We start from the raw sequence: 27,300 nt of genomic DNA, 5'->3' as shown, positions 1-27,300 counted from the left end.
AAACATTTCTAAAAACCTGTTTTCGCCTCGTCATTATACGGTATTGTGTGTAGATTCTGTAGACACACAAGGCTGTAACGTAACAAAATGTGTGAAAAGTCAAGGGGTCTGAATACTTTCCGAAGGCACTGTATAACACATAACCACTCAATGACTGAAAGAATACTATAGGCTACACCAAGACAGAAACAAGAGTTATAGAAAAATGTACAATGTTTATTAAAGTACAACACAGGTGAACCTGAATGTCCTCAAATAAAGAGGATTGTTATTAGCACTGGGCCTTCACAGCAAGCAGTGAAACATTTCTCATTAGCTAGGTTTCCATCCAATTGGCGAGAGATTTTCATGCAAAAATTCTAAAATCCACAAAAACAATATGCGCATTTTCCCACCAGAGGTGTTTTCATCAAATTGACTTGTTGCAGATAAAAGGCTGTGTGTGATGACGGAGTACACATAATACCTTTTGTGGATATATTTCCATGTATCGAATAAAAAAATAAGTTAAATGGGTTTCCATCACATTTTCAACTCTACTGATGGTTTTCTCACAAACATTTTGGCCTTATATAGAGAGTGTGTCCACCATATGCACACTGTTGGCTAGAGCTCACATTTAGCCTACATGATGACATTATTATGGACAAAAGAGCAAAAAATATTTATTTGTCAAATGGCAGCCAAGCATCGATGATCATGTCACCAGAAAAAGACCCTTGATATTTATTGGAAAGAAACATCAAGCTCATCACCGTGCACTTTCACCACCTTGTAAAGCTCATCATAACTTATTTCATCTGTAGCCTAATAAACTGCATGCTTTCCCAATGAGTCATAGTGGGAGGACCACACAACATGTAATCGTGTGACTCCAAGTTTACTTTTATATGATGGTTATTATATAAATATTTGAGCATTAAGGCGTTTTCACAGATGTTTCTCGCATAATTAATTTTACAGACACAAAAAGATCCCACTTTGTCTAGCGTATTTTGTTTTGGCGACATTTGTAACGTTTACAAAAACATTTTCCGTTTCCATCAGGCCTGTCATGTTTTTTATCCAACATGTAATTTATGCATAAAAAGGTTGGATGGAGACCTAGTTAATGAGTGAATGTGAATGATTCTCAGCTCTAATCCGAGTTGATTTAATAAAATAGAATGACACACCAAATGTTCCGTCCCTACAGCTCTGAATGGTTAGCCGAAACAAGACATTTTCAGGATCGTTAGCGAGCTGCAAGTCTGTGGAAGATTGTAGTATGTGGATCATGAAAAGAGTGCTGGGATTCAATCCAGAAAAATGCAGTTTCACATTTCCATCTTGATATGCTGTATACACAGTTGTTTCTGCTCGACATGATTTGTTGTGGCTTTATGGTGTTTCATTTGAAAGCTTTAAAACAGAAAATGTCTATTATAAGGGGATTGAAAAAACAGGACTATAATCAAGTATGATAACTTTTGGCCAAAAGGGCTTAATAGGTACAATTCTTTGCATTATCAGTATTGAACAGGTCATTCTTAAATTAGAAAAACTATTACTCACCAATTGAAAGTCATCAACATAAGAATATTTCTGTTCGTTATAGATGTTTTTTTTCGTCATGCATGTCAGCACAATCCAATCACAAACAACAGTCACCTTCAAAAAGTAGAAACTTGCAATTAATATAAATAAACAATCGTATGCAACGGACCATGTTCTAGTGATACCATCTATAAACCCTTTATAAAGGATAAGATTTTACCCATTTAACATACAGTGGGGAGAACAAGTATTTGATACACTGCCAATTTTGCAGGTTTTCCTACTTACAAAGCATGTAGAGGTCTGTCATTTTTATCATAGGTACACTTCAACTGTGAGAGACGGAATCTAAAACAAAAATCCAGAAAATCACATTGTATGATTTTTAAGTAATTAATTTGCATTTTATTGCATGACATAAGTATTTGATCACCTACCAACCAGTAAGAATTCCGGCTCTCACAGACCTGTTAGTTTTTCTTTAAGAAGCCCTCCTGTTCTCCACTCATTACCTGTATTAACTGCACCTGTTTGAACTCGTTACCTGTATAAAAGACACCTGTCCACACACTCAATCAAACAGACTCCAACCTCTCCACAATGGCCAAGACCAGAGAGCTGTGTAAGGACATCAGGGATAAATTGTAGACCTGTACAAGGCTGGGATGGGCTACAGGACAATAGCCAAGCAGCTTGGTGAGAAGGCAACAACTGTTGGCACAATTATTAGAAAATGGAAGAAGTTCAAGATGACGGTCAATCACCCTCGGTCTGGGGCTCCATGCAAGATCTCACCTCGTGGGGCATCAATGATCATGAGGAATGTGAGGGATCAGCCCAGAACTACACGGCAGGACCTGGTCAATGACCTGAAGAGAGCTGGGACCACAGTCTCAAAGAAAACCATTAGTAACACACTACGCCGTCATGGATTAAAATCCTGCAGCGCACGCAAGGTCCCCCTGCTCAAGCCAGCGCATGTCCAGGCCCATCTGAAGTTTGCCAATGACCATCTGGATGATCCAGAGGAGGAATGGGAGAAGGTCATGTGGTCTGATGAGACAAAAATAGAGCTTTTTGCTCTAAACTCCACTCGCCGTGTTTGGAGGAATAGAAGGATGAGTACAACCCCAAGAACACCATCCCAACCGTGAAGCATGGAGGTGGAAACATCATTCTTTGGGGATGCTTTTCTGCAAAGGGGACAGGACGACTGCACCGTATTGAGGGGAGGATGGATGGGGCCATGTATCGCGAGATCTTGACCAACAACCTCCTTCCCTCAGTAAGAGCATTGAAGATGGGTCGTGGCTGGGTCTTCCAGCATGACAACGACCCGAAACACACAGCCAGGGCAACTAAGGAGTGGCTCCGTAAGAAGCATCTCAAGGTCCTGGAGTGGCCTAGCCAGTCTCCAGACCTGAACCCAATAGAAAATCTTTGGAGGGAGCCGAAAGTCCGTATTGCCCAGCGACAGCCCCGAAACCTGAAGGATCTGGAGAAGGTCTGTATGGAGGAGTGGGCCAAAATCCCTGCTGCAGTGTGTGCAAACCTGGTCAAGAACTACAGGAAACGTATGATCTCTGTAATTGCAAACTAAGGTTTCTGTACCAAATATTCAGTTCTGCTTTTCTGATGTATCAAATACTTATGTCATGCAATAAAATGCAAATTAATTACTTAAAAATCATACAATGTGATTTTCTGGATTTTTGTTTTAGATTCCTTATCTCACAGTTGAAGTGTACCTATGATAAAAATTACAGACCTCTACATGCTTTGTAAGTAGGAAAACCTGCAAAATTGTCAGTGTATCAAATACTTGTTCTCCCCACTGTATGTATACAGTTTCCATAACGACAACACATACAGCATGTGATAGAAGTACTATATTTACCAAGCCAAGGAGGGCAAGACCAGCACCAACATTCAGCAGTGTTGGCACTATGTTAAATTTTCCAGCCTGAAGCAGAGACATTTAACCAGTTTAACTAGAACACCAGGATTTTATAACTATAACGCCATTTCATTCATTATTTTATGACATTAAAATAATCATATCAAAGTTAAAAATGGCTTAGATTGTTTCTGTGAAAGCTCACCTGACCAAAAACCATGACATCGAAACGTATTCCGAATCCTTTGATTAATGTCCTTGTCTCTTCATTGTTACCATTTTTGTAATATTTGGCAAATCTGTGGGAAAAGAAAAGCACAAAGAGTGTTGCCAAAAATCGTCTTAAAAAAACAAAAGGACATCAATATTTTATATTTACACTACATATGGTTGTAATAATTTGGGGTCAGAGATAAATCTGATAAATCTATCTATCGATGTGGTTGTAGTCTAAAAACAAAAGTTCAACATAACTTATTTCATCTGTAGCCTAATAAACTGCATGCTTTCCCAATGAGTCATAGTGGGAGGGCCACACAACATGTAATCGTGTGACTCCAAGTTCACTTTTATATGATGGTTATTATATAAATATTTGAGCATTAAGGCGTTTTCACAGATGTTTCTCGCATAATTAATTTTACAGACACAAAAAGATCCCACTTTGTCTAGCGTATTTTGTTTTGGTGACATTTGTAATGTTTACAAAAACATTTTCCGTTTCCATCAGGCCTGTCATCAGGCCTATACCTGAAGTTGTATCCAGGCGCCACATTGTTCACTGGGTCCTTGTTGTCCAGGCGACGGAAGGTGTACCTAGGCACACACCAGCTGCTTGGCATGTCCAGATCACATTCCCAGCGGATCTGGACACCCATAACCCCACCCTAGACAAAGACAATCAACGTAGATAAGGATGCAGTTTACATGGATTTTACAAATGAAAACCAGCTGAGACATAAGATGCTATGCTGCATGTTAGATTACTCGACATGAATCAAAATGCCATAAGATATATCATGACATTTTGACTAATATACACAGAGTTTACCAAACATTAGGTACACCTTCCTAATACTGATTTGCAACCCCCCTTTTTTCCCTCAACATAGCCTCAATTCGTCGGGGCATGGACTCTACAAAAAGCATGTCGAAAGCATTCCGCAGGGATGTTGGCCCGTGTTGACTCCAATGCTTCCCACAGTTGTGCCAAGTTAGCTTGATGTCCTTTGGGTGGTGGACCATTCTTGATACACACGGGAAACTGTTGAGTGTGAAAAACCCAGCACGGTTGCAGTTTTTTTTATACAAGCCGGTGCGCCAGGCACCTACTACCATACCCCATTCAAAGGCACTTCAATATTTTGTCTTGTCCATTCATCCTATGAATGGTACACATACACAATCCATCTATCAATTGTCTCAAGGCTTAAAAACCTTTCTTTAACCTGTCTCCTCCTCTTCATCTACACCGATTGAAGCAGATATAACAAGTGACATCAATAAGGGATCATAGCTTTCACCTGGATTCACCTGGTCAGTCTATGTCATGGAAAGAGCAGGTGTTCTTAATGTTTTGTACACTCAGTGTAGACCATGCCTTTAGGGTAGTTTGCAGAAAAATATTCTGGTGAACAATATTTGTCAAAGTTGCCAATGTGGTTAACCCTCATCCCATCAAGAGAATAAGGTCATGACATATCAGTGTCTAAATCTATGTATGACCTGATAGGTGTGGGCGTAAGCAAACACTTGTATTGTACATGTTATGGGAAGCCGTTAAATTGGGAGTAACTTGGGAGTTTTTAAAAAGAAGCAGGCACTTACATGGACAGCCATGGTCTGAAAGTCCTCATTGGCCTCTGTGACCATGTCTTTGAGTCTGAAGATCGGGCAGTCTGGATCAGTGATGCGATTGAATACACATTGTTCCAAGTAGGTCTTGTTGACATAGGGCAAGATATTCCTTCTGCAGAACAGACAAAAATATCATAGTTATAGTGTTGCATGCAGTTGCCCTGACTGCAATTCCACATTGTTTATCACTGTGTCCAATGCAACAAATCTTGGTATCGCTTTATTTGGATAGTCCATCTGTAAATCCTCTACAGACTATCAGTAACATTTCAACTACACTATATATACAAAAGTATGTGCACACCCCTTCAAATTAGTGGATTCGGCTATTTCAGCCACACTCTTTGATGACAGGTGTATAAAATCTCCGTTGGCAATAGAATTGCCTTACTGAAGAGCTCAGTGACTTTCAATGTGGCACAGTCATAGGATGCCACCTTTCCAACAAGTCAGTTCGGCAAATTTCTGCCCTGCTAGAGCTGTAAGTGCTGTTATTGTGAAGTGGAAATGTCTAGGAGCAACAAGGACTCAGCCGTGATGTGGTAGGCTACACAAGCTCACAGAACGGGACCGCCGAGTGCTGAAGCACGCAGCGTGTTAAAATCGTCTGTCCTCGATTGCAACACTCTCTACCAAACTGCGTCAGGAAGAACTGTTCGTAGGGAGCTTCATGAAGTGGGCTTCCATGGCCGAACAGCCGCACACAAGCGCAATGCCAAGCATCAGCTGGAGTGACGTAAAGCTCGCCACCATTGGACTCTGGCGCAGTGCAAACCATCTGGCAGTCCCACAGACGAATCTGGGTGTGGCGGATGCCAGGAGAACGCTACCTGCCCCAATGCATAGTGGCAACTGTACAGTTGGGTGGAGGAGGAATGATGGTCTGTTTTTTTTTCCTTCATGGTTCAGGCTAGGCCCCTTAGTTCCAGTGAAGGGAATTCTTAACGCTACAGCATACAATGACATTCTTGACGATTCTGTGTTCCTACTTTGTGGCAACAGTTCGGGGAAGGCCCTTTCCTGTAAACCACAAAGAAGTGGTTTGTCAAGATTGGTGTGGAAGAACTTGACTGGCCTGCACAGAGCCCTGGCCTCAACCCCATTGAAAACCTTTGGGATGAATTGGAACGTCTGGGGGACCAACTCCATATTCATGCCCAGGATTTTGGAATGAGATGTTTGACGAGCAGGTGTCCACATACTTTTGGTCATGTAGTGCATCTACTTATCCTAACCCTAAACTTAACCCTTATCCTAACTTTAACCCTCACACGTATTCTAAACCGAACCATAACCTTAGCAAGCAGTTGCTTATCCAGACTGTGCAAATAAAGTGTGACCCAAATCTTAAATGGAATTTAGCTCGTAACATATTTATCAAGTCACAAAAATGTAAAAACTTGACTTACTTATTGAAGTTGAATTTGGGGTACCGGATGCTGTTCTTTATAAGCACTGTGAAGTTCTCTGCATCTGCCAACATTGGAGGACTAAAGACAATTATATTGTGAAATTATTAAAACATTCTAGATGGATTATGTAAAATAAAAGCAAATACAACCTTTTCCACCTTGGTACTCAATAGTTCTTACTTGGGAGGTTCCTTATCTAACTCCAGCGGGCACCAAGCCAGAACCTCACATGTCTTATCAACAGCTGAGTACTTCACACATTTCCCAGTCTGAACACCTGAGGGGAGATAGTCACTTTAAAGGAGAACGTCAGTGAAAAACAATAATGTGACTGTCATTCTACAAGTAAGTGGTAGACTGTCTTTAAATCTAATTGACACATTGAGAGCTTGGGACTATAAGGTTCTATCTGCAAAAATATGACTCTGAGATAATTGGCTTTACATTTCCAATGTTGTCAGCAATTTGTATAATGTATTCTTTTGAACTTAACATGAATTGGGGTATTTAGAGTACTATTTACAGTTGAAGTCGGAAGTTTACATACACCTTAGCCAAATACATTTAAACTCAGTTTTTCACAATTCCTGACATTTAATCCTAGTAAAAAAATCCCTGTCTTAGTCAGTTAGGATCACCACTTTATTTTAAGAATGTTAAATGTCAGAATAATAGTAGCGAGAATGATTTATTTCAGCTTTTATTTCTTTCATCACATTCCCAGTGAGTCAGAAGTTTACATACACTCAATTAGTATTTGGTAGCATTGCCTTTAAATTGTTTAACTTGGGTCAAGCGTTTCGGGTAGCCTTCCACAAGCTTTCCACAGTAAGTTGGGTGAATTTTGGCCCATTCCTCCTGACAGGTGGGTGGGATGACCTGAAATATTCTGCTTTTACAAAATGTGATGCTGTTTTCAAATGAAACACAATACCTTGCTCTTGTTAAAGTTTTTAGAATTGATTTGTTTTAAAACAAATCTTAAAACAAATCAATTCCAAAAGCTTAAACAAGAGCATGGTATTGTGTTTCATTTGAGTCGGGTTTGTAGGCCTCCTTGCTCGCACACGCTTTTCAGTTCTACCCACAAATTTTCTATGGGATTGAGGTCAGGGCTGTGTGAAGGTCACTCCAATGCCTTGACTTTGTTTTCCTTAGGCCATTTTGCCTTTGGAAGTATGCTTGGGGTCATTGCCCATTTGGAAGACCCATTTGCGACCAAGCTTTAACTTCCTGACTGATGTCTTGAGATGTTGCTACAATATATCCACATATGTTTGAAGGTAGGCCTTGAAATACATCCATAGGTACACCTCCAATTGACTCAAATGATGTCAATTAGCCTATCAGAAGCTTCTAAAGCCATGACATCATTTTCTGGAATTTTCCAAGCTGTTTAAAGGCACAGTCAACTTAGTGTATGTACATTTCTGACCCACTGGAATTGTGATACAGTAAATTATAAGTGAAATAATCTCTCTGGTAACAACTGTTGGAAAAATTACTTGTGTCATGCACAAAGTAGATGTCCTAACCAACTTGCCAACTATAGTTTGTTAACAAGAAATTTGTGGAGTGGTTGAAAAACGAGTTATAATGACTCCAACCTAAGTGTATGTAAACTTCCGATTTTAACTGTAGGTAGAGAACATTGAACAGAACAAGGCTAGGTCCCCCCAAAATTGTTTTTATTAAAATGCAGATAGAACCTTATACAGTGCCTTCAGAAGGTATTCACACCCCTTTACTTTTTCCACATTTTGTTGTGTTACAGACTGAATTTAAAATGGATTAAATTGAGATTTGGTGTCACTGGCCTACACACAATACCCCATACTGGCAAAGTGGAATTATGTTTATAGAAATGTAATTCAAAATGAAAATCTGAAATATATTGAGTCAAAAAGTATTCAACCCCTTTGTTATGGCAAGTCTAAATAAGTTCAAGAGAAAAATTTGCTTAAAAAGTCACAGAATAATTTGCATGGACTCTGTGTGCAATAATAGTGTTTAATAATGATTTTTGAATGACTATCTCATCTCGGTACCCCACACATACAATTATCTGTAAGGTCCCTCAGTCGAGCAGTGAATTTCAAACACAGATTCAACCACAAAGACCAGGGAGGTTTTCCAATGCCTCGCAAAGAAGGGCACCTATTGGCGGGTAAAAAAAAAAGCATACATTGAATATCCCTTTGAGCATGGTGAAGGTATTAATTACCCTTTGGAAGGTGTATCAATACATCCAATCACTACAAAGATACAGGCGTCCTTCCTAACAGTTACAGAGTTTTATGGCTATGATGGAAGAAAACTGGCACTAAAGTAAAACTGCAAAAAAATGTGGCAAAGAAATTAACTTTATGTTCTGAAAAGAAAGCATTATGTTTGGGGCAAATCTAACACAACACATCAATGAGTACCACTCTTCATATTTTCAAGTATGGTGGTGGCTGCATCATGTTATGGGTATGCTTGTCATGGGCAAGGACGAGGGAGTTTTACTAAGCACAGGCTAAATCCTAGAGGAAAACCTGGTTCTGTCTGCTTTCTAACAGACACTGGGAGACAAATTCATTTCAGCAGGACAATAACCTAAAACAGTGTTTCCCCAACCCTGGTCCTCGAGTACCCCCAACAGTACACAGTTTTGTTGTAGCCCTAAAACACAAGGCCAACTGTACACTGGAGTTGCTTACCAAGACTACATTGAATGTGTGGCCTAGTTACAGTGTTGACTTAAATCAGCTTGAAAATGTATGACAATACTTGAAACTGGCTGTCGAGCAATGATCAACAGCGAACTTGACAGGGCTTAAAGAATGTGTACAAAGCTCTTAGAGAGACTTACCCAGGAAGACTTACAGTTGTAATCACTGCCAAAGGTGATTCTAACATTTATTGACTCAGGGGTGTGAATACTTATGTAAATGAGATATTTCTGTATTTAATTTTCTATAAATGTGCAAAAACGACTAAAATATGTTCTCACTTTGTCATTATGGGGTATTGTGTGTAGATGGGTGATTTTTAAAGTTATTTAATCCATTTTGAATTCAAGCTGTAACACAACAAAATGTGGAATAAGTCAAGTGGTATGAATACTTTCTGAAGGCACTGTAGTGCCAAGCACTCAACATATGACATGGTACTGTAATGATTATTGAATGGTAATGCTCAGTTGGTAGATCATGGCACTTGCAATGCCAGGGTTGTGGGTTCGATTCCCACGGGACCAGTATGAAAAAAGTATGAAAATGTATGCAGTCACTACTGTAAGTCGCTCTGGATAAGAGTGTCTGCTAAATGACTAAAATGTCAAATGTAATGCTACCATCTAGTGACAATACAAGGCCTTTTTCTTTTACAGAAAGCCTTATAATCTACATCTCAAACATAGAACAAGGATTAGATCATAATATATGATAACTCAGATATAGAAATGGATCAATGACGATTTCCCCAATGTCAAAATCTTAATATCCTTACCATTGCCTCGGGTATCACGTGAGCCAGCCTTGCAGTCCCTGTCTGAGGTGCAGTCAAAACCAGTTTTTGGGACCTGAACGCATGACAGCATGAGTGTAATTTTTTAAAGCTTAAAAATATATCTTAGACGCTATACAGAACTTGAACCTCTATGAGTACCAAAAACAGGTCCCCTAAAAATGTTGTCCAGAAATGACCTCAATGGACAGAAAGGGGTACACCTCCCTACACCCAAGAACAGAAGCATGTTTTCCTAAAACAGGATGTGTGATTTAATGAGAGACAATATAAAGCTAATAATACATTGCTTATGTATATAAATCATACAGCCAATTTTCAATTTTTTTTTTGACGTAAAACATTTGCAAATACATTCTAATAGTGCATCTTCAACTTCTCTATCATGCACATGACTCGAGGGCTGGACTTCATCCAATAGAAAGCATTAGTAATGGTGTCTTTTTGTAGGCACTAATGGAGGCTTACTCGTTGGCCAAAACCTACAGATTCTGACCGGTCAGATAGCGAACAACAATGACAAGAAGCTGGGGAATCGTAGGTGGCTCGTTTCAGCTCGTGGGTATCTTGTTATTAATACCATGTGTTGTTTTGAGGTGTTTTGATTTATGTCTAGACCCGGTGTCAGAACAAAATCAGTTGGACGGGCATTTGATTTCCAAAGGCGGGCCCGTTTCCATTTCACGGGACCTCCTATGTGTGCACACACTTTTTACATGAGTGTTATAGTAAAGCCCGTAGGCAGCTCATGAGTGTTATAGTAAAGCCCGTAGGCAGCTCATGAGTTTTAGGTAGATGGTGGAAGTGGTTGATGAGTTCGAATTAAGCAGCGTGTTGAGTAAATTTGGTGAAGACGAATGTTCTGAATGGACAACAGTAGTGTCGGAAAATGGAACAAAAAGTTAATTGTCTAAAATTGCAGTGGAGGATACGTGTTGTGGCGTACAGCAGGTCAGCCACCAGGGAGAGACTTGTCGAGGCCTGGTGACAGACGGAGTCTACATCACGTGGCGATGGCTCCCTCTGCTGGACGTGCCAGGTCTCGATGGGCTCTCCGGCCAGGACTAATTGGGGCTGATTGTGGTTTGTGAGTAATCAAGGGCTGATTGCTCACCAGCTGGATGAGCCCCATAAAGCTGCCAGAAGGGCAGCACACGGGAGAAGGGACTGGGGGAAGAAAGGTTACTCACGTATAGTTGGGGACGGTACGAGAGATAAAAGTAGAGAGCTCAGTTTTTGTTCCCCACAGGATACAGCAAGACACGGAGCCCAGAAGACGGTATCCCGGAGAGGGTCTCATAGGGGAGACCTACTCTTTTCTTTTGGTTTGTTATTCAAATAAACACCCTTGAAACCGAGCTAATCCTACTCTGTCCGTGTCTGATCTGTGTAAACGTTTTGACCCAACCCCCAGGTCTGCCACAAGTGGTGGAGAATGCGGGCATTCTGATAACGTGGTCAGATCAGGGTTGACGTTTACGCAGCATCAGCATGGACGAGTTGATAGCTCAGTTCGTCCGGGCCCAACAGGCGGAACAGCGGCTACAAAATGTCCGCCTCGTTGAGGAAATCAGGAAGCTACAAGGAGTGTCTACTGAATCACATCCAAACCAGTTTTTAATCAAGCTAACGGAAGACGACGACATTGAAACATACCTCTGTACATTTGAACGGACAGCACTATGGGAAGGATGGCCAAGGCCGAAGTGGGCAAGTCTGCTGGCCCCGTTCCTCTCTGGGAATGCCCAAAAGGCGTATTGGGACCTGAACGACGAACAGGCGGCTAACTACGACGGACTCAAATGGGAGATACTCAGCCTCTACGGGTACAGCCTGGCCCATCGGGCTCAACTGTTCCACAACTGGAGGTTCGTAGCCGACGCATCCTCCCGAGCCCAGATGAGTGACCTACTGCGCGTCACCAGGGCATGGCTCTTAACCGAGGTATCCACCCTCTCCATCCTAGACAAAGTGGTCCTGGATCGCTTCTTACAGGCGCTACCCCACGACATGAGGAGGGCAACGAGTCTATGCGCGCCCCAGACCTTGGAGGGCATCCTGGAAGCAGTAGAGATGCATCAGAACACTCAGGCTCTGCTGAGTGGGAGCTGGGCCGAGTCGGGTACGGAAGGACAGCCCCCCCGCTGTGTCCCCCGAACCGACAGTCGGCAGGGCCAAATGACCGCAAACCCGTGGAGAGACGGCTGGGGCAGGGCCGACCCGCCACCGACGACCCCAGGTAGATGGAGACCAAAGGAGGTGTTTTGAGTGTGGCGCCTGGGGGCACATTGCCTGGAATTGCCCGGCTTGAGAGAAGTCGATGCCATCAGCAAGCCCCGGACGCGAGGTGGGTCACGCAGTGAACTACGTCACCTCCTGTTGGGCGCACCACGAATCAACTGCACCCATGGTACCGGTGAAGGTTGACGGACACAACACAGAAGCTCTATTAGACTCCGGAAGTATGGTTACGCTCGTAACCATGAGCCTGCTGAACCAGGGGACCGAATGTGGTATGGAGATGTCTATTTCCTGTGTTCACGGTGACACAAAGCGGTATTCAACCGTATGGGCCAACATCATGACGCCACAAGGGAACTGCCAGATGATAGTGGGTGCCGTACCAGAGTTGCCGGTACCTCTCCTCCTAGTGGGACGAGATTGTCCGCTGTTCGCGGCCCTGTGGAGGCACGAGCTGAGGAAAAAGGTCAGAGCCGTCCGAAGACGAGAGCGAGGACGACCCATCATCGCCTGTCCGGCCCGAAAGCAAATGTTTCACCAACCTGTATCTACGGGTCCAGAGTCGGCGGGATGCCGGAACCCGAACCCCCTGGGGAACCACTGGAGAAGGAGCCCAGCCTCCTCCTCCTTGATTTCGAGGAGCCAGTCGAGACAGCCGCTGGGGGCCAACTGAGGGGACAATTCGGAGGTTCAGAGGATCCGAACTTGAAAGCCGCCGCAGCCCAAGTGATAGCGGTCGATGGACAGCTACTTCTGGGGGTGAGTGACTGGCGATACCCCCATTTCCAAATCAAGAATAACCTTTTGTATCAGGTGTCGCACCAACAGGGGGAACTTCGAAAGGTATTGTTGCTGCCCTGACGCTACGTGGGAACCGTTCTTCAGCTGGCCCTCACCCAACTGTTGGGGGCACACCTGGGAATGGAGAAGACCCGGGAACGGACCGCCGCCCGGTTCCACTGGCCCGGGATGAGGAAGGCCATGGGAGACTATTGTCGCACCGGAGTGTCAAATCACTGCCCCAAAAGCACACTTCCGAAACCCGCTGGTCCCCCTACCGATCATCGGGGTGCCCTTTGTAACGCCTCACCATGGACATAGTGGGACCCCTGGTAAAAACAGCACGAGGTCACCGGTACATCCTGGTAATACTAGATTATGCCACCCGGTATCCCGAGGCCATTCCCCTACGGGTGGAGGTATCCAAGGGAATTGCCCGGGAACTGTTCTACCTCTTTAGCCGGGTGGGCATCCCGAACGAGATCCTGACAGACCAAGGTACTGAGTTTATATCCTGCCTAATGAAAGATATATGTACTCTCCTGCAGATCAGGCAGATCCAGACCTCCGTCTTTCACCCACAGACGGATGGGCTCGTCGAGCGGTTCAATAAAACGCTCAAACAAATGCTGTGGAAGGTCATTGAGCAGGACGGGAAGAACTGGGACCAGCTACTACCCTACCTAATGTTCTCAATCCGAGAAGCCCAACCGACCCCCTTACGCAGCGTGGTAGAGCACGAGGAGATGATGAGGGAGCGGATGACAGCCATATGGCAAGGGAACATATGGAGAAGGCCCAACGCGCCCAAGCCCAGGTCTACAATCGGGGAACCCAGCCCCGAGAATTCCAGGTGGGAGACAAGGTGTTGGCCTTAATCCCCACGGCCGAAAGTAAGTTCCTGGCAACATGGCACGGGACATACGAGGTGATAGAGAAGCTGGGACCCGTCAATTACCACGTACGGCAGCCGGGGAGACAGAAACCCAAACAGCTTTACCATGTGAACCTGTTGAAGAAGTGGTACGAGAGGACAGCCTTGGCCGTGTTATGGTAGGGACCTAGGACGCCATTGGTACCAGTGGTGGTCCCGAGCAATAAGGACCCCGGCCCAGAAGCAGGCGCTCAGGGAGCTAGTCGATCGGAACACGGTGGTGTTCTCTGAGAAGCCAGGCCGCACGACCCTCATTGAACACCACATCGGTACCCGAAACGGCACGGAAGAGGCCATATCGGATTCCTGAGGCCCGAAGGAAGGCCGTGAAGCAGGAAGTAGAGGCTATGCTGAGGATGGGGGTCGTTGAAGAGTCCCACAGTGCATGGTACAGCTCCATGGTGTTGTTGCCCAAACTGGACGGTAGCCTGCGCTTCTGTCATGATTTCCGGGGTGTGAACGAAATCAGCTTGTTCGACGCCTACCCCATGCCTAGGGTGGACGAGCTCATCGAACGATTGGGAAAGGCCTGGTACATCAGCACCCTTGACCTGACCAAAGGATATTGTCAGGTACCATTGGCAGCCTCCTCCCGGGAGAAGACGGCGTTTTCGACACCAGACGGATTATATCAGTACTGGGTGCTCCCGTTCGGTCTCCACGGAGCCCCGCCCACATTCCAGCGCCTGATGGACAAAGTACTTCGACCCCACCAGCAGTGACCTATTTGGATGATGTCATCATCCACAGCCAAGGTTAGGAAGAGCACCTGACACGCCTCCAGGCGGTGCTGGACACGCTCAGGCTAGCCGGGTTGACAGCGAACCCCAAGAAATGCAAACTAGGGTTCGAGGAGGTGGAGTACCTTGGGTATTTGATCGGATGGGGGAAGCACCAGGAGAGGAAGGTTCACGCAGTACTTGACTGGCCCGTTCCACGCACCAAGACACAGGTCAAGTCCTTCCTGGGACTGGCAGGATACTATAGCCGGTTTATCCCCAACTTTGTGGCTATAGCCTGACCCCTCACTGATCTAACCGGGGCCCACCTCCCGAAAACAGTGAAATGGACGGGCGAGACAGAAGCGGCGTTCAGGCGCCTGAAGGAAGCGCTGTGCTCCCATCCAATTCAGATACACGATGCGGAGGAGCACCCCCTCATGTACATAAGCCGAAAGCTGATACCTAGAGAGAAGAATTACTCTATTGTTGAGAAGAAGTGAGCGCTAGACACCCTCAAGTATTACCTGCTAGGTACCCACATCACCCTGGTTACTGACCAGGGGAAGGGGCACAAACGATCGGGTCACCAGGTGGTTCTTGTCCCTTCAACGCTTCTCTTTTTCTGTTGTGCACAGGTTAGGGGCGAAGCATGGAAACGTGAATGCCCTATTGAGAAGGGAGACATACGTCACACTGATGACAGCCCCCTCCCCGACAGAGCTAAGGGGGGGTGGCGTACAGCAGGTCAGCCACCAGGGAGAGATTCGTCGAGGCCTGGTGACAGACGGAGTCTACATCACGAGGCGATGGCTCCCTCTGCTGGACGTGCCAGGTCTCGACGGGCTCTCAAGCCAGGACTAATTGGGGATGATTGTGGTTTGTGAGTAATCAAGGGCTGATTGCTCACCAGCTGGACGGGTCCCATAAAGCTGCCAGAAGGGCAGCACACGGGAGAAGGGACTGGGGGAAGAAAGGTTACTCACGTATAGTTGGGGACGGTACGAGAGATAAAAGTAGAGAGCTCAGTTTTTGTTCCCCACAGGATACAGCAAGACCCGGAGCCCAGAAGACGGTATCCCGGAGAGGGTCTCATAGGGGAGACCTACTCTTTTCTTTTGGTTTGTTATTCAAATAAACACCCTGTCACGGCCGTTGAAAGAACTAGACCAAAGCGCAGCGTGGTCAACGTATTTTTATTAGAAATTACGCCGGCAAAAATTAACAATACAAAACAACCGTGAAGCTTAAGGGCTATGTGCCACAAACAAAGTTAACTTCCCACACTGAAAGGAGGGAAAAGGGCTAGCTAAGTATGGTTCCCAATCAGAGACAACAATAGACAGCTGTCCCTGATTGAGAACCATACCCGGCCAAAACCTAGAAATACAAAATCATAGAAAACAAAAACATATAATGCCCACCCCAAATCACACCCTGACCAAACCAAATAGAGACATAAAAAGGCTCTCTAAGATCAGGGCGTGACACACCCTTGAAACCGAGCTAATCCTACTCTGTCCGTGTCTGATCTGTGTAAACGTTTTGACCAAGCCCCCTGGTCTGCCACAGTGTGTAAATGATAATGAATCGCTTCTTGTTGGGATGCGGTTGTTGAGTAAGGATGCATATGTGGGAAACCCATTTGAGGTGTCATAAATGGTGAAGTATGTGCTTGGAAACGTGGAGTCTGTTAGAGTAACCAGGATTGGTCTTATTTTGATTCATTGTATTTCTGACGAGCAGAGGAAGATTGCAGTGGGTCTCAAAAGAATCCGGACAACAGAAGTTTTATGTTTTGAACTTTGGAGTAGAGCACCCGTCAAAGGACTCATCTCAGGGATGACGACGGATGTTATCGTGGAGAAATTACAAGATTATGTTAATAATACTGTTATTGCATCAAATGGTTGTTTTATGCAACAAAATAGGGTTCTTAGAACTCTGTGTCTGTGTGAACTGAGAGGAGCTTCTGAGATTTAACTCTAGCAACTGATTTATGATGGTCTTGTCCTCTCTCAGAACCCGCATTCCATAGAATGAGTTAGTGTTTGTGTGCCGGGAGGTACCAGGGTGGAGATGGCTCCGGTATGGATAATGATGTTGTATTCGGCGCATGTGACAAATAAGATTTGATTTGATGAGAGGAACTTTGTTTTGGGGGCCAGACCCTGGTTTCTACACAATGAGAACAGTCTTTACAGTCTGCTGTGAATTATTAGTATCTTTCATACAAATCCTAACCTTGTGACCCATTCCATACATCTGATGTTTGTCATGAACATTCAGGAAGATGTACTTTGCTATAAAATGCTGTGGCTCAAATCCACATTGGGCTCTCAACGAATCATCTAGGGGTGATTCGTCGACCAGCTTCATTATTGCAATAATTAATCGATGTTATTAATACGTTTTGAATAAAGTAATATCCTGATTGGGATTGATCTTGTCTCTCCTCATTATTGATTAAAATTTCCACGACAATGTTCAGGTTGAATACCTGAAGAGAATTCCTGGCGTGGTTGGTGCTCGGCGTCTGACCTGCTGGGTGAATGGAGAAAAAGAAGAAAGTCTGTCGGTCCTGTTGTTTTTTGATGAAAAGAAAATACCTACGCATGTGAAGCTTGGTTATGTAAGATACACTGCAGTGGCTTGGGGACAAAAGCTCTTACGGCGTAAGTATCGTAAAGGATTTGGCCATGTTTGAAGTGTGTGCAGACGAACAGAGTATACTGAAGAACGGTGTGCAGAAGGACGACAGTGTTGCAATTGTGGTGGGGATCATCATCCTGAGTTCCTGGAGTGCCTTGTAAGGGTGAAGGAAATTGAGGTGGCAAAATAATTAAGGAAACAAGAGATGCCAGTGAAGAGATGGTAGTGGATACACCACAGCCTGTAGTAAATGTTTGCTGCCAGACAAAAGATACCCTGTGTGTTAAAAAGGTGGATTTTGTTGCGTTCATTGCCACAGTTATAAACTGTACAGCACAAGTCTCAAAGAAGTCGAAAAAACTAGACATTATTGTGGCAGTTTTTGGGACTCAGGGATTTTACATTGGAAGACTTGCAATGGGTACTGGCGCCAGAAGACCCACCCTCCCAGGTTCCCCTTGAGCCTGTTTAGGGACCAGATCTGTTTTATTTATTTTTAACAGAAAAGTTGTTTGACTTTTTATTTTTATATTTTTTGGTAGTTCGAAGAAGAAGAAGCTTATTGGTTTCAAGTTTGGGGAAGCTTACAATTTATCCTACCATTTCTACCGACCTGCGTGTCACGGCTGTCGACAAAAGAGGACAACGGTGCAGCGTGGTAAGCGTACATTTTCTTTATTAATCAAAATGACGCCAAACAAAACAATAAACACTACCAAAAACAAACCGTGAAGCTCAAAGGCTATGTGCCCTAAACAAAGTCAACTTCCCACAAACACAGGTGGAAAAAATAGCTACCTAAGTATGTTTCTCAATCAGAGACAACGATAGACAGCTGCCTCTGGTTGAGAACCACACCCGGCCAAACACAAAGAAAACATAGAAATAAAGAAACTAGAATGCCCACCCTAGTCACACTGCGTGCCAGTTATGACTATTTATATGTGCATTTATATATTTCCGTGGAACAGTTTAATTTCAATAAAAAATTTAAAAATCATTGTCACGTGGTTAATCATAAAAATCTGAAGTAAAATTATAAAAATCTCAAATTAAACTATGGCGAGTGCACTGGACACATTGATACACTGTGATCCATTGGCGGCTAAAGAAATGAGAGCATAGAACTAAAAAGATAGCCTATAGGCTAATGCAACAGTAGGCCTATAACTTCCAACATGAACTAAGTAAAATACATAGACCTAAAGCCTACAAATAAAATAATAGAAAATATCCTGGCAAAAATTCTGGTTCTTTCAATCACATTCATCTCTCTTCTCTGCCTGTCTGCCACCTTTTCTATCTGTCTTGACTTGAACTATTGCTAGTGAAGTTCAACATTGTATCAAATTATCACAAGGTCTGACCCGAAGGTGTCGCTAACAAACTTGCAACATATCACTAGCCTATTTCGGGCTCTCAAAGTTTCCTGTGCCAGTGTGATCCGGACAGAAATGTTTTTTTTTTAATGACGTTTCCACTGGATATATGGGATCATCAGATAATGATATTTTGCTCTTTCACACTGAGGCTTGGTGATTTTTTAAATACTGATGAACTACAGTATCATTCACAATGGATGTTAAAAACCAGACTTTGTTGACTTGTGTGAGGCGAAGAAAAAATGTGTGGTGTATGTGGTGAGTTAAGACAATGAGAAATAAGATGGGCACATTCCTACATATGCAATGCATTCTGGAGACTCACCATGTCTTCGCCACACCCCACCCCCCCTTCTTCTTGATGTAATATTTTAAATTATACTCAAGACACGTTATCTTCACACGCTTTTCACTGACAGCCACAACTCAAATCAGCTAGACCTATTCAGCTAGACCTATTGCCAAGCGCACTCCCCAAATAGAGGCTTCCTAAACACACTTGTGATTTGAAATGATCCACAGCTATTTATTTTTTTAAAGAATGTGGCTAAGTCATGCTTCCTGGTGAAGTATTTTGAATGATTTTACTTAGACAAGAGTAATTATATATGTTTGGTGAAACATCACTTTACATCAGGGCAATCCAGCATCCTAACTGTGCACCTGCCAACTTTCTTTTCTAGAGGCTGAAACCAGAGATCTGTATATAATGATGACAAGCTCATGTCACCGGCATTTGTGCCAAAGGAGGGAAGGCAGGCGACAAGCTTAGGTCTGCATATTATTTCCATAGAAACCCATTAAGCTTATAAAGGACAGATTTTGGCACGAGTGAGCCCTCTCACTTCGCCACTTCCTCTCTGCTGAGACTATATTACTGGAGAAAGCATCAGAGCGAGTGAAACAGCGGCCCCTATATTTAGCCCATGAATCTGATGCTGTCTTGCCAGAAATAGTGTGACATGCCATACTCTTTTGTTCCAGACAGCATCAGATACATGTTCTACACATAACAAGACAGAGAGGCGCTGTTTTGCTCACTTGGTGCTTTAACTGAGATTGATGCGTCTTTCTGTTGGCGCACGTCTTGGCCATCATCGACTCAGTGGGTTTTGTCCAACATGTCTCCGGACCTACACTACAGGTCAAAAGTTTTAGAACACCTACTCATTCAAGGGAATTTCTTTATTTTTACTATTTTCTACATTGTAGAATAATAGTGAAGACATAAAAACTATGAAATAACACATATATTATTTACTACATACTACATCATGTAGTAACCAAAAAAGTGTTAAACATATCAAAATATACATTTGAGATTCTTCAAATAGCCATCCTTAGATCTTATCTGTCAGGAAAGATGTCAGTTCGTCACTGTGGATGGTTTGTACTCTGACAACCTGATTGTAAGTTTCGGTGTTCCTCAAGGTTCTGTTTTAGAACCACTATTGTTTTTATAATATATTCTACATCTTGGTGATGTCATTCAGAAACACAATGTCAACTTTCACTGCTATGCGGAGGACACAGCTGTACATTTCGATGAAACATGGTGAAGCCCCAAAAATGCCTACCCTGGAAGCCTGTGTTTCAGACATAAAGAAGTGGATGGCGGCAAATATTTTACTTTTAAACTCGGACAAAACAGAGATGCTATTTCTAGGTCACAAAAAACAAAAAGATCTGCTGTCGGATCTGAAAATGAATCTTGATGGTTGTACAGTCATCTCAGATAAAAAATTTAAAAAACTGTGAAGAACCTTGGCGTTACTTTGGACCTCTCTCTTTTTATGATCATATGCCTTACTGTCCGGTTACCCGGATAAAGCACTAAATAAACTTCAGTTAGCGCTAAACACAGATGCTAGAATCTTGACTAGGTCCAAAAAATGTGATCATATTACTCCAGTGCTAGCCTCTCTACACTGGCTTCCTGTTAAGGCTAGGGCTGATTTCAAGGTTTTACTGCTAACTTACAAAGCATTACATGGGCTTGTGCCTACAGTACCTATCTCTCCAATTTGGTCCTGCCATACATACCTAAAGGTAGACTACTGTCACAAGACGCAGGCCTCCTTATTGTCCCTAGAACTTCTAAGCAAACAGCTGGAGGCAGGGCTTTCTCCTATATAGCTAAATTTTCATGGAATGGTCTGCCTATCCATGTGAGAGATGCATGTGAGAGACGCAGACTCTGTCTTGACCTTTAAGTCTTTCCTTATATTTTGTTGTTTTTCTCTCTAATTTCGTGATATCCAATTGGTAGTTACAGTCTTGTCACATCACTGCAACTTCCTTACGGACTCGGGAGAGGCAAAAGTCGAGAGCCGTGCATCCTCCGAAACACGACCCTGCCAAGCCGCACTGCTTCTTGACACATTGCTCGCTTAACCTGGAAGCCAGCCGCATCAGGAATACATGGCCTGATGACTCCTGGCTGTGCCCAGTCCACCTGGTTGTGCTGCTGCTCCAGTTCAACGGTTCTGCCAGCGGCTATGGAACCCTGACCTGTTAACCGGACATGCTACCTTGTCCCATTAATTTCTCCCATAAGAATGGCCAACGAACCAGAGGTAGAAAATGAAAATGGAAAAAAATTCAGTTTTCTAGGACTAAAAGCTGTTCAGCTAAATTACAAGACAATAAAACAATATTGAGTAATGACTAGCTGCTATGAAAACCTTTAGGAATGCATACTGTTAGCCAAATAGAGGCTTTCTGTTATCCAAGTCACACATAATGTCATTTTCCTTGTGGGTTTTGTGGGATCTTGTTTTCTGTTTAGTGTCTGTGCCTGACAGAACTGTTTGCTTTCGTTTTTTTGTCTTTGTTATTTTGTTTTGGTGTCATCAATAAAAAGACGATGTACACCTACCACGCTGCACCTTGGTCCACTCTTCCTTCTACAAATGAGAGCCGTAACTGTAACGGCTGTCGTTGGAATGAGACCAAAGCGCAGCGTGGAAAGTGTTCATGATGTTAAAAAAAAAACACTCAAACAAAATGACAAAAGGTGAAAACGAAAGCGCACAGTTCTGTCAGGAAAAAAACACTATACAGAAAACAACATCCCACAAAACCCAAACGGAAAATGACAACTTATATATGCTCCCCAATCATAGAAATAAGGAAACTAGAATGCCCACCCTAGTCACACCCTGACCAAACCAAAATAGAGAATAAAAACCTCTATGGCCAGGGCGTGACAGTAACACATAAACATTTTGGCTTTAGCCATTGTCCTTGAAAATATCCATTCCGGCTGCACACAGGCACAAGCACTCAGACATTCTCACTTCCCCAAAGTCATTGTACAACTTATCCTAGATCCCCAAAGTCAATTAGAAACTACATTCTTATAGCGCATCTTTAACTTCTCTATCATGCACATGACTTGAGGGTTGGACTCCATCCAATAGAGAGCAATAGTAATGGCGTCTTTTTGTAGGCACTAACGAAGGCTTACTCCGCTATGGCTCGTTGACCAAAGTATATAGACGAGTTGGCTGACAACATCATGATAATGATGGCACGCATTGATGTGGCCGGAAGGCGTGCATTGTAATGATTCTGAACGGTCACATAGCTAGCAACAATGACAAGAAGGTGCCATGTGGGGAATCGTAGGTGGCTCGTTTCAGCTCATTGTATCTTGTTATTGATACCATGTCTTGTTTTGAGGCGTTTTGACTGACGTCATGTCTATGCTAATATGGCTAAAATTGGCTAGCTAGCTAACCAACAACTGTAATTAAGTATTTGAGAGACAACAAGTGCTCATTGTAAAAATGTTTCAATAAACATTTGGACATGAAATATAGTTTACATGTTGTCGAAGATCTAAGCCAACCCTGTCTGCTTTGCCCCATAGTTGTGCACGTGTCGGTTTAGTTGCTAAACAACCAACCAGTCTATTGGGAAATGAATGGGTTTTTGTAGGATTTGGGGATAGACACCGAAAATAAGGTCTATGGTAAACACATGCTAGGAGATCTTATATGTTTTGTTCTATGAAATGATCTTAATCAGCTAACATCGCTTTTTGTGCTTATTTCGAAGCGTTTAATCAAAATAAGCACAAAGCACATAAAAGCTTCAAAATTCATAAAGGTCATGTTAACTGACTGATATTATCTCATAGAACAAAACATATAAGATCTACTAAGCCTGTGTTAACCTCAGACCTTATTTTCTCTGTTTATCCCAAAACCCATTCTTTCCACATTCATTTCCCCCATAGGAACGACCAACAAACCTGAGGTAGAAAATGCAACAAAAAATAAATAAATTAGGACTACAAGCTGTCGAGCTCTATTACAAGACAATTAAACAATAGTGAGCAATGACTAGTTGCAATAAAATCCTTTAGGAATGCATACTGTTAGCCAAATAGAGTCCTTCGGTTATCCAAGTCACACACAAACATTTAGGCTTCAGCCATTGTCTTTGAAAATATCCATTCTGGCTGCACACAGGCACAAGCACTCAGACATTCTCACTTCCCCAAAGTCATTGTACAACTTATCTTCTTATGGCTGCAATCCCGTTAACGGGATCGATATGACAACAGCCAGTGAAAGTGCAGGGCGCCAAATTCAAACAGAAATCTCATAATTAAAATTCCTCAAACATACATGTATCTCATACCATTTTAAAGGTAATCTTGTTGTTAATCCCACCAAAGTGTCCGATTTCAAATAGGCTTTTCAGCGAAAGCACCACAAACGATTATGTTAGGTCACCACCAACTCAAAGAAAAATTCTGCCATTTTTCCAGCCAAAGAGAGAAGTCACAAAAAGCACAAATAGAGATAAAATGAATCACTAACCTTTGATGATCTTCATCAGATGACACTCATAAGACTTCATATTACACAATGCATATATGTCTTGTTCGATTAAGTTAATATTTATATCCAAAAACCTCCGTTTACATTGGCGCCATGTTCAGAAATGCCTCCAAAATATCCTGAGGAATTGCAAAGAGCCACGTCAAATAACAAAAATACTCATTATAAACTTTGATTTAAGATACATGTTTTACATAGAATTAAAGATACACTTGTTCTTAATGCAACCGCTGTGTAAGATTTCAAAAAGTTTAACGGCAAAACACAATATTCAATAATCTGAAAACAGCATTCAGCCACAAAAGCAAGCCATACAGTTAACCGCCCAAATTGTGCAGTCAACAAAACTCATAAAAAGCATTATAAATCTTCACTTACCTTTGCTGATCTTCGTCGGAATGCACTCCCAGGACTCCCACTTCCAGAAGAAATTTTCATTTTTTCAGTAATGTCCATCATTTATGTCCAAATAGCTATTTTTGTCGCGTGTTTGGTATACAAATCCAACATCAGGGAAGCGAGTTCACTAAAACCTGACGAAATGTCCAAAAGTTCCGTAACAGTCCGTAGAAACATGTCAAACGATGTATTGAATATTTAGAATGTTTTTAACATAAATCTTGAATAACGTTCCAACCGGAGAATTACATTGACTTCAGATGAGCGATGGAACGGAGCTCCATCTCATGTGAACACACATGGTCAAAGAATGGTCACCTCATGGCAGACCTGACTAATTCTCCTCTCATCCGGCCCCCCTTCACAGTAGAGTCATCAGACAAAGTTCTACAGACTGTTGACATCTAGTGGAAGCCGTTATAAGTGAAAACTCATCCATATCTCGCTGTGATTTCAATGGGAGCTTGGTTGAAAATCTACCAGCCTCAGAATTTCCACTTCCTGTTTGGATTTTTTCTCAGGTTTTTGCCTGCCATATGAGTTCTGTTATACTCACAGACATAATTCAAACAGTTTTAGAAACTCCAGAGTGTTTTCTATCCAATACTAATAATAATATGCATATATTACCAACTATGACTGAGGAGCAGGCCGTTTACTCTGGGCAACTCTGTGCACCTTTCATCCAAGCTACTCAATACTGCCGCTGCAGCCATAAGAAGTTATCCTAGATGTTGTAATAAAATTGAAGTTTTAGATCAAAATGTATAAAGTAGAGCCTTTTCCATGAACATATCTTCAGGTGGATGGGATATTCAGTATGTTAGATAGGCCGTCATTGTAAATAAGAATTTGTTCTTAACTGACTTGCCTAGTTAAATAAAGGTTACATTTAAAAAAATGTCTTACCTCTGGACAGTGCGACTGAGTTTGGTTCAGAGTGATGAGCAGGTTCGTCAGCACAAAGAAAGAGCTCTCCTCCTGCCACAAATCAAAAAACTCAAATTACTTCTCTCAAACATACAATCATCAATGGGTTTGACCTATTCACATGGCTTTTGCTTGAAATAAAGTTAGTAGGACACAGTTGTTTCATCTCTGACACACATTCCATGTTTTAGTCTGAGCAGCGGTATACCACTCCCAATGGATTTTCTATTTTAGTACAAAGTCACCCCAACTGACCCAAAAGCCAAAATGTGCACGAAGCTAAAGTGAAACAAGCAGGAACCATAAAACTCCACAGTGCCACTGAAGTTGAGGTCACACCCACCATGATGGGTGTCAGTCAGCCTGGCATCAGGTGACTGGGGGAAGTAAAGGGTACCTGTATTTGGTGGTGGTGATTACAATAGACCAGGCCTATACTTCATCTTCTATATGTCTGGGTGATACCTGTGGTGGGATGACATAGTCTGCCACATCCCAGATTTGCAGGCCCAGGTCGGAAGTGTTGGTCAGGGCGATGCCCTTCACCTTGGTCGTGACAGAGCTGAGGACTGCATCCGTGTCCTGGTAGCCTTTGTTCAGCACACAGACATACCTGCATAGGTGTGCAAGGGGGGATGCAAAGAGGTGGTCAATGCATTATGGGCTTACCTTTATTCCCAGGTCCATGTGGCTTAAAAGTATAACATAGGGTGAATCACAGAGATATCGTTGTATATTATTTATATAAAATATATATGAAAATAAGTTAAATATTGCCCAAAAAATCTTGTGACAGCTGTGGCTATGATGGCAGTATAGGAAGGGGTACTGACGAAACCACTTTGTTTGATTAGTAAACATAAGTCAATATGAAATTGTTAGAATGTCATGTGGTCTTTATGCGACACTTACCCGATCACATATGCAATCACTAAAGCCTGCGTGATTCTGTTGAGGGTTCCAACCTTGAAGCTCCTAATTACAAGAATTTTCGGTGTTGAATATTCGAAAAAACATTGACATATGGACGCACAACATCCCATCGTTTTCATCATGTTTTCTGCCTCCGAAAAAAGGGATTAAAAACGCTATTTTGTATCCTCATAAAAAAACGAGATAGCCCGACCGTTTTAAGGATATCTTCCCTGTATGTCACGGGTTTTCGAAAAAAAACAACAGGCAGTTTAACTTTCACGGTCCGTGCTACCCGGGATCCTTGGGACGTCCCGACCCCCAGTGAAGTTAAAATGTAAAATGGTTGAGGGTTATGGTTAGGTAGCCTAAGGGTTAGGTAAGGGTTGTGGTTAGGGTAAGGGCTTAAGGTTAAAGTAAGGGTTTAGTGTCGGGAAGTCCCAAGGATCGCGGATAGCACTAACCGAACTTTAACCCCACTGTAATTTCCCTGTCTTCCGCACACGTTTAGATTGATGCGGTTCCCTTTTTATTTCCCAATAATGAAACAAGCTACTTGAGCTGACGCATCATTTTTCATATTTAGACCTACCATCTAGTATGGCAAATGTCAAATAAGTTCACAGAGCGGTAAAAGCAAAGATATTTCATTCGTTTCTTTTAATCCTCTCTGGGAAAAGTCCGACCTTCGGTACCCTTTTCCAAACTGTTGGTGGCGGTAGGCAGGGGCGCCCCTTTGGTTTTAGAAGTGGGGGGCACATAACCTGGCGGGGGGTCCTCCTACCGAATTTTTGGGGCCATCTAAAGCTAATTTCCAGCCTTTTTACACAGGCTAATATGCCATCTCCATTTAGAACAAAAAGTAAGAAAAATGCCCACAGTCATCAAGCTAGGTAGGAGATTATTATTAAATATGTTTAAGTAGTTTTAATAAGACTGAACTATATCAAAGGTAATTCAATAATATGTGTTGCTGTGTTGTGTTGCACCTTTAACCAATAGCCTAACAAATGAACAACTCTTGAAAAAAATATAAATACTTTTGCATGTCTTTATTAAGATCAAATTTCAGCCAGACCGACCAGCCAGCCCGAGCTGCCTGCAGACCCGACCCCCACCAGTCTAGTCAATAACTCAACTCTCTCCCAACACAATTTCCTTCCCAGTTTACACCTTAAATGTTTTTAATTCCCAGGGGAAAGGTTTGGAAACCAAAAAATAAGCAAAAACCCCCATACACCCAAAATATACATTATCACAAAGAAACATCAAATTCTCCATATAAT

At 42.7% G+C, this 27,300-nt stretch overlaps 1 protein-coding gene across 1 annotated transcript; it reads right to left on the bottom strand.

The window, feature by feature from the left end:
• Positions 1 to 195: 195 nt before the first annotated feature.
• p2rx4a (purinergic receptor P2X, ligand-gated ion channel, 4a) lies at positions 196 to 26,470 on the bottom strand. Its single transcript, XM_071351219.1, has 12 exons — positions 26,015 to 26,470; positions 25,568 to 25,715; positions 25,082 to 25,153; positions 10,195 to 10,267; positions 6,883 to 6,979; positions 6,700 to 6,780; positions 5,261 to 5,402; positions 4,184 to 4,320; positions 3,639 to 3,732; positions 3,434 to 3,499; positions 1,555 to 1,650; positions 196 to 1,401 (listed from the first exon to the last, which is right to left on the bottom strand). Exons 1-12 carry the CDS (start codon positions 26,155 to 26,157, stop codon positions 1,381 to 1,383), a joined length of 1,170 nt encoding a protein of 389 aa, XP_071207320.1. The 5' UTR covers positions 26,158 to 26,470; the 3' UTR covers positions 196 to 1,380.
• Positions 26,471 to 27,300: the final 830 nt, after the last annotated feature.

Source organism: Salvelinus alpinus, chromosome 18, assembly GCF_045679555.1.
Source record: "Salvelinus alpinus chromosome 18, SLU_Salpinus.1, whole genome shotgun sequence".
Classification (NCBI taxonomy): domain Eukaryota; kingdom Metazoa; phylum Chordata; class Actinopteri; order Salmoniformes; family Salmonidae; genus Salvelinus; species Salvelinus alpinus.
Note: the sequence above shows the minus strand (reverse complement) of the source record. Positions and strands in the feature narration are given on the sequence as shown.

Coding starts and splice junctions, on each gene's coding strand:
- p2rx4a (XM_071351219.1), bottom strand. CDS start 26,157: ATGATGAAAACGATGGGATGTTGTGCGTCCATATGTCAATGTTTTTTC. Junction 3,733..4,183: donor GCGCCTGGATACAACTTCAG/GTATAGGCCTGA, acceptor CTTTTCCCACAG/ATTTGCCAAATATTACAAAA. Junction 1,651..3,433: donor GTCTTGCCCTCCTTGGCTTG/GTAAATATAGTA, acceptor TACTTTTTGAAG/GTGACTGTTGTTTGTGATTG.